Source organism: Loxodonta africana, chromosome 15 (genome assembly GCF_030014295.1).
Source record: "Loxodonta africana isolate mLoxAfr1 chromosome 15, mLoxAfr1.hap2, whole genome shotgun sequence".
Lineage (NCBI taxonomy): Eukaryota > Metazoa > Chordata > Mammalia > Proboscidea > Elephantidae > Loxodonta > Loxodonta africana.
The window spans coordinates 47,370,438-47,384,536 of NC_087356.1; the positions used below are offsets into that span (position 1 = coordinate 47,370,438).

Genomic DNA, 14,099 nt, shown 5'->3' on the forward strand with positions numbered 1-14,099 from the left:
CAGGCCATGGGAATGGTCTCCTCTTCTCACACTAGCTGTGGGGTATCTTTTGGTGAGGGGCTACCCATATCCTCGACTAGTGGGGACCAATTTCCATTAAGGCAAACACCAGTCAAGAGCACAGTAGATGGACTGCCATGAGGACACTTATCCACATAGCCTTCACCACCTCAGATCTGTTTAATTGGAAGAACGACTTGCCCACTCACAGAACGGACTCTCAAAAGAGGCATCACATGTTCTCCTCCATTTTCAATACTCATCAGCCCACCTGGGCAGGCTGTCAGGCCCTAATGGAGGATCTCTGCACAGCCAAGGAGAAGAGGATGGTACTAGAGAAAGCCAGGCAACAGGCAGAGCAAGAGCATACCGAAATCCTGCAAGACTCTGTTAAGCAAGAGGCAACTGGGATCCCAATCAGGAACTAGGACAGAACAGGCTGAGGCACTACCAGCACTGCCTGCTAAAAGGTGTGAAAGAAGGGGCTCCAAAACAAAACAAAACCTAAGATACATGAAGTAGCACAAAATCCTAAGGAAAATTCTTCTGAGTTTCTTGAAAGAATTTTCCAGGCTTTCTGGCAGCACACAGATATAAACCAGGAAGCACAAGAGAATCAGCAGATGGTTAATGTGATTTTCACCATGCAGAGTGCTCCAGGTATCAAGAAGAAGCTCCGAAAGGTAGAAGGGGGGCTGGGCATGCCAATATTCCAACTGGTGGAAATTGAGTTCCAGGTTTTTAATAACAGAGATCAGGGCCACGAGCAGAAGGACAGGAAAATGAGATGGCAGGCTACACTCTCGGAAGCTGCCCTACCCCAGCCCTCGCCTGCAGGCCAGCCCCAACCCTCCTGATGCTGAGGAAGAGAGCCGAGAGCTTGGCCAGGGAGGCCCAGGGTGTAGAAAGGCCACCCCCTTTGGGCCCAAATCAGTATGCATACTATAAGCAGGAGGGCACTTGAAACGCAAATGCCCCCAGCAAAGAGGGTATGAAGGGAATGTGAAGGGGGAACGCCAGATGGTAAGTCAAGACCCATATCAGCAGCGACAGGGCCTGGAAAATACAGCTGACCCCTTCAGGGGTCAATAAACATCTCCCCCAAAGAATCCCAGGGAACCCTGCAAGTGGGGGGAGAAACAGCTGAGCTCTTACTGGACACCGGTGCCACCCACTCGGTCCTGAATCAGGCCCCTGCTCCTTTATCTCGAGAAACAACTCAAGTTGTAGGGGTGCACAGGGTGACCAGAAAAAAGGAACTTTCTGAAGCCCCTCACCTGCAAAGCCGGGGCTCACCACTTAGTGCACAGCTTCCTCTATATCCCAGAATGCCCTATTCCCTTGCTTGGGCGAAATATCCTAACTCAATTGTGGGCCCAGTTGACATGTGCCTCCCCAATAGTTGAGGTGAGCATACCCCCAGAACAAGCATTGGCTTTACAAACACTCCTTGCTGGTGCCCAAGAATCCCAAAATGGGAGCCAACACCCCCCAGGGGAGACTGGGAAAAGTTGGTGGATCCCCGAGTGTGAGCCGATGGACTACCAGGACTAGCAGTCTCTCCCCAGCCAGTAAGACCTTGCTCAAAGATGGAGCTCCCACTCCCCCACCTACACCAGTATCCTCTGAGGCAGGAAGCTAAAGACAGGCTCCAAGGGGTGGTAAACAAGCTTCTACAGCTTGGATTGATCCGACCACACAATCTCCCTGTAACACCACAATCCTTTCGGCAAAGAAGTGGACTGGAAAGTACCGGTTCATGCAGGACCTGAGAGCCATCAACCAAATCGTAAGTGATATCCAACCCCGTGGTCCCCAACCCGTACACCCTACTGTCTGTGCTCCCTGAGAACAGCAAATGGTTCACTGTTTTAGACTTAAAGGATGCCTTTTACTACATTCTCCATGAAAAAGGCTCACAAAAGATCTTCACATTTGAATGGCAAGACAAAACTGGACAAAAATCCCAATATTGTTGGACAGTGCTCCCCCAAGGGTTCAAAAATAGCTCTACCATTTTTGGAGAAATCCTGGGGAGAGATCTCCAACAGTTACAATTAGAGGACGGGGTCTTGTTCCAATATGCTGATGACTGGATTAAAGCATTCCCCTGCAAGACAGAGAAAGCTGGCGAGGTGACAAAAGCCTTGTTAGAACAAATCATCCCAAGGTTTGGACTCGCCGCTTCTGTCCAATCAGATAATGGGGTGGCCTTCGGAGCTGAAGTAACTCAGTCCATCTCCTCTTCACTAAGAATTGGGTGGAGATTACATGCTATCTGGAGGCCCCAGTCTTCAGGAAAAGCAGAAAAGATGAATCATACCTTGAAGAGCACCAGCGCTAAACTGTGCCAAGGAATCCACTTACCCTGGGTAAAGGCCCTACCACTGAGTCTCCTGAGGATAAGGGCTGCTCCTAGAAGCAGGCTTCATCTGAGCCCTTCACAATATTACATGGGAGACCCTTCCTCAGGTGTGTAGGTTAAGACCCTCATTTAAAACGAATGGCCTTGATCCGTGCCTATCTACAGCCTTGCAGACAGCCTGGTCATCAATAATCCAATACACTGAGGATGGCCTGTCTTTCGCTTCTGACAACCCCCTCCCCAGCAGGTGACCAAGTCCAGCTGAAACACTGAGAGATGGGTCACGCCTACAGGAAACATGGCGGGGGGGCCCTATCTTGTTTTATTAACCCCCCACCCTTCTGCAAAACTAAAAAGAGTGAGGGCCTGGGTCTACTACACCCGGATAAAGAAGGCTTCACCTGTCGCCAAGGCTGAAACTTCTGGAGACAGAGAAGCAGTCTTCAGTGACCCCCCCTGAAAAGCTGAACAGCCAGACCTCCAGTGGTTGTTCAAGAGAAATAACCCCTAAGAGATAAGTGATTTAACATGCCAGTCAACTGTCACCCTTCAGTGGCTGTGTATATTATTCTGGCTTTGCTAATAATTACTCTTTGGTTTTGTATGACTTGGCGTTTACTCCCTGCGGGGTTTAACCATTTTCTTTGCTCCATATAATCCATTCTCACTCAAGCGAGCCTTAGCCAGGCATTATGTAGTCCTTACTGTGCGTCTCACCATGCTCATTCAGGGTTGCCCAGGACCCAAAGAGACCACAAGAAAGTGTTGCAGGTAACTGGGATACTAACTCCCTCATACACTTCTCTCAAATCATTACTCAAGGAGAAAATCTCTCCTCTGCTGGATCTGCCACAGCCCACCAGGGAAAAAAAAACAGTAACAGCCCCTTAACAGCCTTACCCGTAGGGAACGCTTCAGGTGTTCCCCAGGCTTTGATCCAGCCCTTCACACCTGAGAGTGTTCTTACGTTTTTAAAATCGAATTGGGTCAAGTAGCTCTAATGGGGCTCAATATCACTCAAGCCTATTATCAGACTATTAGACCCGGGTATCCCGACGTCCAGTGAAATGCCTCCTCCCTCATAACACAGAGACACATTCCGAGTGACAACTGGAATGTAACATTTAGAATGAACAACATCAGCTTTTGTAATTATACTCAATGTCAGAAAGATTTATAAAAGGTTTATAAAGAAGCTGAGTGGCTACATACCCTTGGAGAGAGCAGCACAGCAGAGGGCATCTGGGAAACTGTCAAGAATATTCTTCTGTGACAAGGTTCCTACCCCTACTGGGGCCTCTAGTATATATTCTTCTTTTGCTACTTTTTGGTCCCTGTCTTTTCAAACTCTTCGGAAGATTTGTATCTTCTAGGCTCATGAAGTTCCATTTCCAAATGGTGGTGGCCCAAGGATTCAGCCAATCCCCTGGGAAGAAGCTGTCCAAAGGTTCCATAGAGGCCCCTGACCTCGCCCCTAGCCAGAAGTTACAGAAGATGAGACCTTCAGCCCTCTCCCCTTTTAGGATTAAAAGGAACCTATTAGAGGAAGGAAACCTTGGTGACATAGTGGTTAAGTGCTATGGCTGCTAACCAAAATGCTGCGGTTTGAACCTACCAGGTGCTCCCTGAAAACTCCATGGGGCAGTTCTACTGTCCTATAGGGTCACCATGAGATCAACTCAACAACAGTTTTTTTTTTTTTATTACAGGAGGGATTGAAACTCTAGCTAGAGGCTCCTGGGAGGCACCCAAGACCAACGGCTCCTGAGAGGCACCCCAAGATAGAATTGTTATACAAGATCCGTTAATTCCCTTTTCTTCATGACTAACCATTGATATGCTGTACGTTAACATTTTCTCGGTAAAATTTTTCAGGCCAGAAGGCTGCACCTTGAGAACCAGCTCCAACCGGCCACCCACGCTTACACAGAACCTGACCTTAGAACCTCCCTCCTCCAGAAAAAAAAAAACCAAACCTGATGCCATCGAGTCAATTCTGACTCACAGCAACCCTATAGGTCAGAGTACAACTGCCCCATAGAGTTTCCAAGGTGCACTTGGTGGATTTGAACTGCTGACCTTTTGGTTAGCAGCCATAGCACTTACCCACTACTCCACCAGGGTTTCCTCCTTCCTCCAGAAAAAAAAAAACTAGTGCCATCGAGTCGTTTCCGACCTCCAGAGGGGAGCACAATTAACAGCCCACTGTTGTACCTGGAGCCCATTCTGGAGTGAGGTCCATTCACCAGTACATCTAGCCTAAGATGACTCGACAACTGGACTCCCAAAGTTGGACACTGGAGGGGAATTCCAAGAATGGGCAGGCTAGGGGGGTGCTGAGGTGTAAGGCCCAGAACCAGTCTCCTGTAAAAGATCCCCAAGTCCCCAGCTCAGGGAGCTCGTGGTCTTCTGGTCACTAGATCCTGTGTTGCTCTTTATCTGCACAGACAATAAACTTGCCACTTTCTGTTTCCCTTGCAACTGGTGTCCATCTATCTTATTTCAGTCGCCTAACAGGGGCAGGACAAGAACTCGAGAGGTGTTTGGTTACAAACCCACGGCTATGCCAGCACTGCACTCAGTTCCTACCTCCATGAATGAGATAATATGTTCACGAGGGTTGGGGAAAGAAAATGTCTTCCGAAGAGTCAAAGTACGTTCCACATCAAATTTGAACACAATGTGTAACTTGAGTTTCGCATTTGCTAAAGAAAAACTCGTTTTGATAGTTTTAACAACAGTTAGTGTATTTAGGAATCAAAAATAAATGGTCTAACGAGGGAAGGCATTTACTACACTAAACACACTAATTTACAAGCCAGATATTGTGTAAAGCATAAAGTATACTCTGACATGAGATTTTAATTAAAATTATTGATTTTCTTAAAGTAGGAAGAGAGATTGGAGATGATTTAGTTCAACCACCTTATTTTACACAATGTTCAAGTTAGAGGGAAGGCCAGGATCAGAAGCCAAGTCTTATTCACAATACCACATTAAATTCCAAAAACACCACATTAAATTCCAAACTACTCAAGGCTAGAACTTATTCCATTACTTCATTGCACAAACTTAATGAAGAAGGAAAATAATATTCCAAGTGGGAATTTGTATAACCAGTTGCCATGGAGCTGATTCCAACTCATGGAAATCTCATGTCTGTCAAGAGTAGAACTAAGCTTCATAGGGTTTTCAGGGGTTGAGTTTTGGGAAGGGGGTTGCCAGGCCTTTCTTTCAAGGCACCTCTGGGTGGACTCGAGCCTCCAACCTTTTGGTTAGCAACAGAGTCAACCATTTGCACCACCCGGGGGTTCCAACAGTTTACACACCTGGGTTCTTATCTAGGCTCTATCTGTGGGATCTCAAACAAATCACTGAGCCTTATAATACTACCTTGACTATCTACCTCGTGGGATTTATGTGAGAATCAAACGAAAGCTCTGTTACAATGGAAAATATAATCATCTCCTCCAACCTCATCCCTTCAGACGGGGGGCGGGGTGTAAACCAGTACAATTCTGACTACTTGGAATTTTGTTGTATTCTTTTACAGTAGGAAGGAAAGAAGGGAGAGAAAGGAAAGGAGGCAGAGAAAGAAAGAAGGTGGAAAGTTGTTTCTAACAGGAAAACAACATAATCTACTCCCAAAGGAAAGTACTATCCACACTGCCTACGGATTAAATACTTGGAGAGACAGAGACACCTCTTCTGTAGTTCATGTGAAAACGATTCCTCCCAGCACCCACCCCACAGTGCAGGCCTGTAAAATTTTCTAACTTTAGTGTATTTCAAAAATTCTGTAATAGACACTTGGATATGTATTTATCCTTCTTTTTTTTTTTTTCTCTTACTCTACTATAAAAGTGTCCAAAGCAGGGGCTCATAGTACTTAGCCTTCAAGAGTTGTTTATGGATTGTTTTAACTGGATCAACACCCAGCTGAAATATAAAGCTAGGTGGCTGTAGTTGTGCCTCAGAGATTGGGAAGAGAAAGAAGAGAGACAAGAGTTCTATCTCTCTGTCATGGCTTGAATTATGTCCCTCAAAAAATGTGTGTATCAACTTGCTTAGGTCATGATTCCCAGTATCGAGTGGCTGTCCTCCATTTTGTGATTGTAATTTTATGTTAAGTGGATTAGAGGGTGGGATTGTAACACGACCCTCACTCAGGTCACCTTCCTGATCCAAGGTAAAGAGAGTTTCCCTGGGGTGTGGCCTGCACCACCGTTTCTCTCTCAAGAGATGAAAGGGAACCAAGCAGAGAGGTTGGGGACCTCATACCACCAAGAAAGCACCAGGAGCAGAGCATGTCCTTTGGCCCTGGGGTCCCTGAGCCTGAGAAGCTCCTCGACTTGAGGACAAGGACCTTCCTCCAGAGCTGACAGAGAAAGCCATCCCCTGGAGCTGATGCCTTGAATTTGGACTTTTAGCCTACTTTACTGTGAGGAAATAAATTTCTCTTTGTTAAAGCCATCCACTTGTACTTCTGTTACAGCAGCACTAGATGACTAAAACAGTCTTCTTGACTTTCCCCCAGCTCCTTCCTCTCCATCTCATTGATTTCTAAAGCCCTTTACAAACTATGCTCCAAGCCTATGCAAAAGTCCTCTACTAACCTTCTACATATCCATTTACCTACAGGTATTTCTATATTAATAATATTTTATAATAATAACATGTTTTAGGTCCAGGCATGAAAATATTTAAAGTATATCCAATGGGTTTTTTTTTTTTTAAAGCTAATTTCATTGGGCAAACAAATTCAGTGCAAAATGTTCACCATATAAAACGTACGAGAAAACATTTTTTAAAAGGAGAAAAAAATACACATTCTGTGAATTCCCATTTATATTTGGAATTGCATTCTCATATAAATTATAATGGTAATATTTTAATTTATAAAAAATTAAAGCAGGTTGTAAATATAAATCACAGATTTCACTTTCTTCCTATACTCACAAGATACCTTAATTTTCAAAATTCTCAGAAAAAGAATATCCTTCAGACAATGCCTAGCTCTAAATACCGGAATTCATATATTCCTCTCTACCTAATTCACAGAAACTTTTATTACAGTACAAAGTAATATAATATGGAAGCCAAGTATACTTGAGGATTCCACAGATTGCTCCATTTTCCCCCAAATTTTTTAAAAAAGATTTGCGCAGAGAGTCTGCTAAAATACACAAACCACCGGGACTCTCCCCTAGAGATTCCCATTCAGTTGCTCTGGGATGGACAAAATCTTTATTCCTCAAAGCGATTCTGATGATTAGCGAAGACTGGGAATGGGAAACACCGAATCTAGTACAGCGGTTCTCAATTAGGCACATATTAGAATTACCAGGGAAGCTTTTAAAAATCTTAAAGCCCAAGCTTCAGCCCAGATGAATGGAAATGACATCAGTATTTTTTTTTTAATGCTCCACAGAGAAGGTTGAGAACCATTTGGGAACTCTTGTAGAACTTGAAAATTTCTTGTAGAACCCTGTTAACAATTAAGAAACTAGGATTGCACACATAAAAAAAAAAAAGTGGTTGCAAAGTTGGAGGTAGAACCATTTCTCCTGACTCCTAGTACAGTTGTTTCTTTCTCATGTGGGTTGACAATAAAGTGTGATAAAGATAAACCATCTTTCTGCCTCACAATAACACTGCCAATTAACAATTGGATAAATTAAAACTGAGCTAACCTTTTGTGTTTCAGAAATAGGTAGAAAATATTTTTAGTCCTAATATAACACAAAAGACACAAAAGACTAAATATTGCTACTCCTTTAAAGTCCCTGCTACTAAGCTACTAATCTATTTTACGATTTTTTTTTAAAAGATAAGTTTTCTTTTTAAGCTCCAAATCCGTATGTTAAAATTCTCATTCTCTTAAAGGCTGGCATCAGTCTCTTACTAGTACAATTATTTTGATACCTAAAAATTGGTGACAACGCTTTCTTCCTCGTGTAGAATACTGGTGCTCTGTGAGCTAACAGGGGAGAACTGATTCTCTTCTTCCACACAAAAGAATGCATTTTAGGCTGCATTGCCAAAACTCACATCTGGTTTTTCCACAGATACTCTGAGTGGGAAACTTCTTGAGGTACTATTAGTTAACCCATTCCAAGAATATTCTTATTTTAATAACAAGATATTTTTTAAAAATCATGAAAAATGTGTGAAGTACAATCTTATGTATCCATAATTCTTTAAGAGTGGATTTTACTTTCTAAAAATTATGACCAGCCTTTTGAGGGTCTACTTTTATTATTTCAGTGCTGAAGGTGTTGAAATATCATTTCCATCCTTTTGAAGGTTGCCAGACACTTAAATATTTCAAACTTCAGTGATGTTTGTGATTTCTGCTTCTGGGTTTAAAAAAAAAAAAAGTGGACCGCTGTATCAAAAACAGGTCACATTACAGGCAGTCCTTGGGTTACAAACGTCACACTTACCACCCATAGTTATAAACCAACCCCATAAAACCTATTACAATAAAAATTCAAGGTACATTCAATGGTTCACAATAACAAACTGGCGCTTCTTTGTGGTGTACAAAACATCATAACTATCATTACTGTATTACCATGTTAAAGATGTTTCAGTGTATCTGGAAGTGTTTCTTTAACGTTATTTATGCAGAGAAAGGTACACCGTGTACTACATACTGAGATGAACGTCTGACTAACTGACCTTAGATATGAACTGTACCTACTGTTCCCATACGTACAAATTCGATTTAAGACAGATTTAGGAATGGAACTCCTTAGTAATCCAGGCATTGCCTGTACTCCAGAAATAAAACTTTAGCAATTTGTACACAGTCTAGACTCGAGTGCAGTGTACGATTTTGATTACTTCATGAACAAGCAATTTTAAGGTTCTAGATTTTGAGATTAATATTTAAGTGAGAATACGGTACAATGCATTTTTTTTCCGGTAATTTTAATGAACAACAACAACAAAAAGTTTTCGTGTAGTCGATTCCAAGTCATGGCAACCCCACGTGTGCAGACTAGAACTGCTCCAAAGGGCTTTCAAGGCTGTGACCTCTGAGAAGTAGATAGCCTGGTCTGTACTTCAAGATGCCACTGCGTGAGTTCGATCGCAAACCTGTTTTCGGCACCCAGAGCTCCCTTAACGGATGAAAGCCCTGCCATTTTACTGATTAAGTTAGATATGAATGTGAAGCAGACATCTAACAAAACTTGAGTGCGCTATTCACACTAAAATATGGCTTAAATAAGTGTGCCTCTTAAGACACACCAAAAAATAAACAAAATAATAAAAATCTCAGTTAAATATTCAAGTGATATACACTATTTTGAAAACCGGGCTACATTAACTAATCCCATGGTTTTTACTTTAGGAAAAACTGCTGCACAAAGGTTTGCAACGCATTTAAGTATTTTGTGTTGAGATTTTTAACTTGAAACTTGCAATTTCAAATTCCAAGCGTCAAGACTGTATAAGACATGGCCTTTGGGGTTACTTAAACTGTCCCTAAAAAGCACACATTTATTTTCAGTAGTGCACCAGGGCAGCAGACAGATACTACAACAGCACTGACTGACACTTCCGGCTGCACGGAGCTGACGGCGAGCCCGGCCCCTCCGCCAGGAGACCTTTCCCTTTAAGCCCGGGCCGGACCGCAGCCAGCGGAGGACGCGCGGCCGTCCGCGCGCAGACGCAGCCGGCGGGGGCGGGGGGCTCGCACGTGCCCGGCCGGGGGCGGGGCCGACAGGGAACGACCCCGATCGGGGAGGCGGGCGCGGCCAGGCTGCCCTCCCCCGCGGCCGCGATCGGGGTTTACGGGAGGGTGCACGTCCTGAAGAGATGGAGCCACACACAGACGTCTAAGTCATGCAGGAGGCGCCCGGCCCCGGCCCACTCCCGCCGCCCCAGACCCCTCCTCTCATCCGACAGAAAGACAGACAAGAAGGGTTCCCGACCTGTCGTGCCCTGCATGTTCAGAGTCTGTCATGTTTGGTCAAGAACGGGGCGGGGCTGGAGGGCAGGTCTGCGAGGCCGGCGGCGGCGGGCGCGGGGAGGACCCTGCGCCGCCTGCGGGCACCTGCTCCCGGCCGCCGCCGAGAGGTGACGAAGTGGTAAAAACTCACGGTTACTAGTGAGCGACACAGACACAGACTTTCCAGTCTATTAACAACCACGCCAGAGAGATGGGACTCTAACTGCAAACACTGGGCAACGGCCCCGCGCTGCCGGCGCTGCCGCTTTAGTCTCTATTCGCCGCCGGTGGCTGAGGCTTGGGAGCGAGCGGGCGGGCGGCATGCAGCGACGCGGGGATTTGGACAGTGGCCGTAACGGTGATTTCTCCTCACCAACATGGCGGCACCCGAGACAAGCGACTCAGTAAAATGGCGCCGGCCGCAACACTTCGCCCGGGACTAAAGGGCAGAAGAGATTCCTCCGCGTCCCGCGGCCCTTGCTCAGCCCGCTGGGGCCGAGCGCGCTACACATTGGAGGAGACTGTCCGTCAATCACCTCAAGGGGCGGGTCTTCACCCTTCTTTGTGAAGCGGCGGAGGTGGCTTCCCGATGGCGGGCAGGGGTGCCTTGGTGGCCTCATGCGGGGAAGGGGGCCCACCGGACTCAACGCCGGTCGTCAGCACCCCCGGGTCCAGGAGTTTTCGCTGCTAGGGGCCCGAGACCCACAGAAACAAAAGCCCCCTAAAACACTGGAGAGTGGGATAGTAAAGAACACACAGCTGTTGAGTTATCATTTTTTCAAAAAAATCTTTTGTTTTTTAAATCGGGAAATTTTAGGTTGGCGAGTATCTCTGTGTTGTTTAGTGCTCAGTGTTGCTTTTTATGGAAAACGATAAATTTACATACAACTTCCTGATATTTTAGTATTAAATTTGTGTACACAAGTATTAGTTAATAAAAACAGTAATACATACATTAACTATTTAAATCATTTTGTAAAAACGCTCGCATTGTAGTCAGGTGCCATAGAGTTGTCCAAAAGAGGAAACACTGCGCCGTCCTGCACCATCCTGACAATTGTTATGTTGTGAGCCCATTGTTGAAGCCACTGTGTTGACTCCTTGAGGAACTTGTCCTCCAGGGAGTGGTCCCTCCTGATAACATGTCCAAAAGCATGTGAGAAAAGACCTGCCATCATTGCTTCTGAGGAACACTCTGGCTGTATGTTGTTTGTGGGTTCCAACTCACAGGACCCTATGGACAACAGAAGGAAACACTGCCTGGTCCTGTGCCATCCTAAAAATCGTTGTTATGCTTGAGCTCATTGTTGCAGCCACTGTGTCAATCCACCTCGTTGAGGGTCTTCCTCTTTTCCGCTGACGCTGTACTCTGCCAAGCATGATGTCCTCCAGGGACTGACCCCTCCTGACAACATGTCCAAAGTATGTAAGACGCAGTCTCGCCATCCTTGCCTCTGAGGAGCATTCTGGCTGCACTTCTTCCAAGACAGGTTTGTTTGTCCTTTGGCAGTCCATGGTATATTCAATATTCTCTGCTAACACCACAATTCAAAGGCATCAACTCTTCTTCAGTCTTCCTTATTGTCCAGCTTTTGCATGCATATGATGCTATTGAAAATACCATGGCTTGGGTCAGGCGCACCTCAGCCTTCAGGGTGACATCTTTACTCTTCAACACTTTGAAGAGGTCCTTTGCAGATTTACCCAATGCAATGCATCTTTTGATTTCTTGGCTGCTGCTTCCATGGCTGTTGATTGTGGATCCAAGTAAAATGAAATCCTTGACAATTTCAGTCTTTTCTCCATTTATCATGATGTTGCTCATTGGTCCAGTTGTGAGGATTTTTGTTTTCATGTTGAGGTGCTGCCCATACTGAAGGCTGTGGTCTTTGATCTTCATTAGTAAGTGCCTGGAGTCCTCTTCACTTTCAGCAAGCAAAGTTGTGTCATCTGCATAACGCAGGTTGTTAATGAGTCTTCCTCTAATCCTGATGCCCCGTTCTTCTTCATATAGTCCAGCTTCTTGGATTATTTGTTCAGCATACAGATTAAATAGGTATGGTGAAACAATACAACCCTGACGCACACCTTTCATGACTTTAAACCAATCAGTATCCCCTTGTTCTGTCCGAACAACTACCTGTTAATCTGTGTAATGGAATTCCCATTCTTCGCAATGTTATCCATAGTTTGTTATGATCCACACAGTCGAATGCCTTTGCATAGTCAATGAAACACAGGTAAACATCCTTCTGGTATTCTCTGCTTTTAGCCAGGATCCGTCTGACATCAGCAATGATATCCCTGGTTCCATGTCCTCTTCTGAAACCAGCCTGAATTTCTGGCAGTTCCCTGTTGATATACTGCTGCAGCCGTTTTTGAATGATCTTCAGCAAAATTTTGCTTGTGTGTGATGTTAATGATATTGTTCTATAATTTCCACATTTAGTTGGATCACCTTTCTTGGGAATAGGCATAAATATGGATCTCTTCCAGTCAGCTGGCCAGGAAGCTGTCTTCCATATTTCTTGGCATAGACAAGTGAGCACCTCCATCACTGCATCTGTTTGTTGAAACATCTCAATTGATATTCCATCAATTTCTGGAGCCTTGTTTTTCGCCAATGCCTTCAGAGCAGCTTGGAGTTCTTCCTCCAGTACCATCAGTTCCGAATCATATGCCACCTCTTGAAATGGTTGAATATCGACTAATTCTTTTTGGTATAATGACTCTCTGTATTCCTTCCATCTTCTTTTGATGCTTCCTGAGTTGTTTAATATTTTCCCCATGGAATCCTTCACTATTGCAACTCGAGGCTTGAATTTTTTCTTCAGCTCTTTCAGCTTGAGAAACGCCAAGTGGGTTCTTCCCTTTTGGTTTTCCATCTCCAGCTCCTTGCACATGTCATTATAATATTTTACTTTGTCTTCTCAAGAGGCCCTTTGAAATATTCTGTTCGGTTCTTCTACTTCATCAATTCTTCCTTTTGCTTTAGCTGCTCAGTGCTCCAGAGCAAGTTCCAGAGTCTCCTCTGACATCCATCTTGGTCTTTTCTTTCTTTCCGGTCTTTTCTTTCTTTCCTGTCTTCTCAGTGACCTCTTGCTTTCTTCATGTATGATATCCTTGATGTCATTCCACAACTCATCTGGACTTCGGTCACTAGTGTTCAATGCGTCAAATCTATTCTTCAGATGGTCTCTAAATTCAGGTGGAATATACTCAAGGTCATATTTTGGCTCTCATGGACTTGCTCTGATTTTCTTCAGTTTCAGCTTGAACTTGCATATGAGCAATTGATGGTCTGTTCCACAGTCGGCCCCTGGCCTTGTTCTGACTGAAGATATTGAGCTTTTCCATCATCTCTTTCCACAGATGTAGTCAATTTGATTTCTGTGTGTTCCATCTGGTGAGGTCCCTGTGTATAGTTGCTGTTTATGTTGGTGAAAAAAGGTATTTGCAATGAAGAAGTCGTTGGTCTTGCAAAATTATAAGACACTCTAGGAAGCAGGACCCAGCAGTCTACTTCTGAAAAGCATTAGCCAGTGAAAACCTTATGAATAGCAGCAGAACATTGTCTGATATAGTGCTGGAAGATGAGCCCCCCAGGTTGGAAGGCATTCAAAAGATGACTGGGGAAGAGCTGCCTCCTCAAAGTAGAGTGGCCCTAATGACGTGGATGGAGTAAAGCTTTCAGGACCTTAATTTGCTGATGTGGCACGACTCAAAATGAGAAGAAACAGCTGCAAACATCCATTAATAATCAGAACCTGGAAT

At 44.6% G+C, this 14,099-nt stretch overlaps 1 protein-coding gene across 1 annotated transcript in view; it reads right to left on the reverse strand.

Annotated features, from left to right (window-relative positions):
- ZC3H6 (zinc finger CCCH-type containing 6) overlaps positions 1 to 11,012 on the reverse strand; it is a 73,296-nt gene extending 62,284 nt beyond the window's left edge. The window contains exon 1 of the mRNA XM_064268834.1: positions 10,309 to 11,012. Within this exon, the coding sequence (XP_064124904.1) occupies positions 10,309 to 10,340 (32 nt within the window). The 5' untranslated portion in view covers positions 10,341 to 11,012. The remainder of the gene's footprint in view (positions 1 to 10,308) is intronic.
- Between the last annotated feature and the right edge of the window lie 3,087 nt (positions 11,013 to 14,099).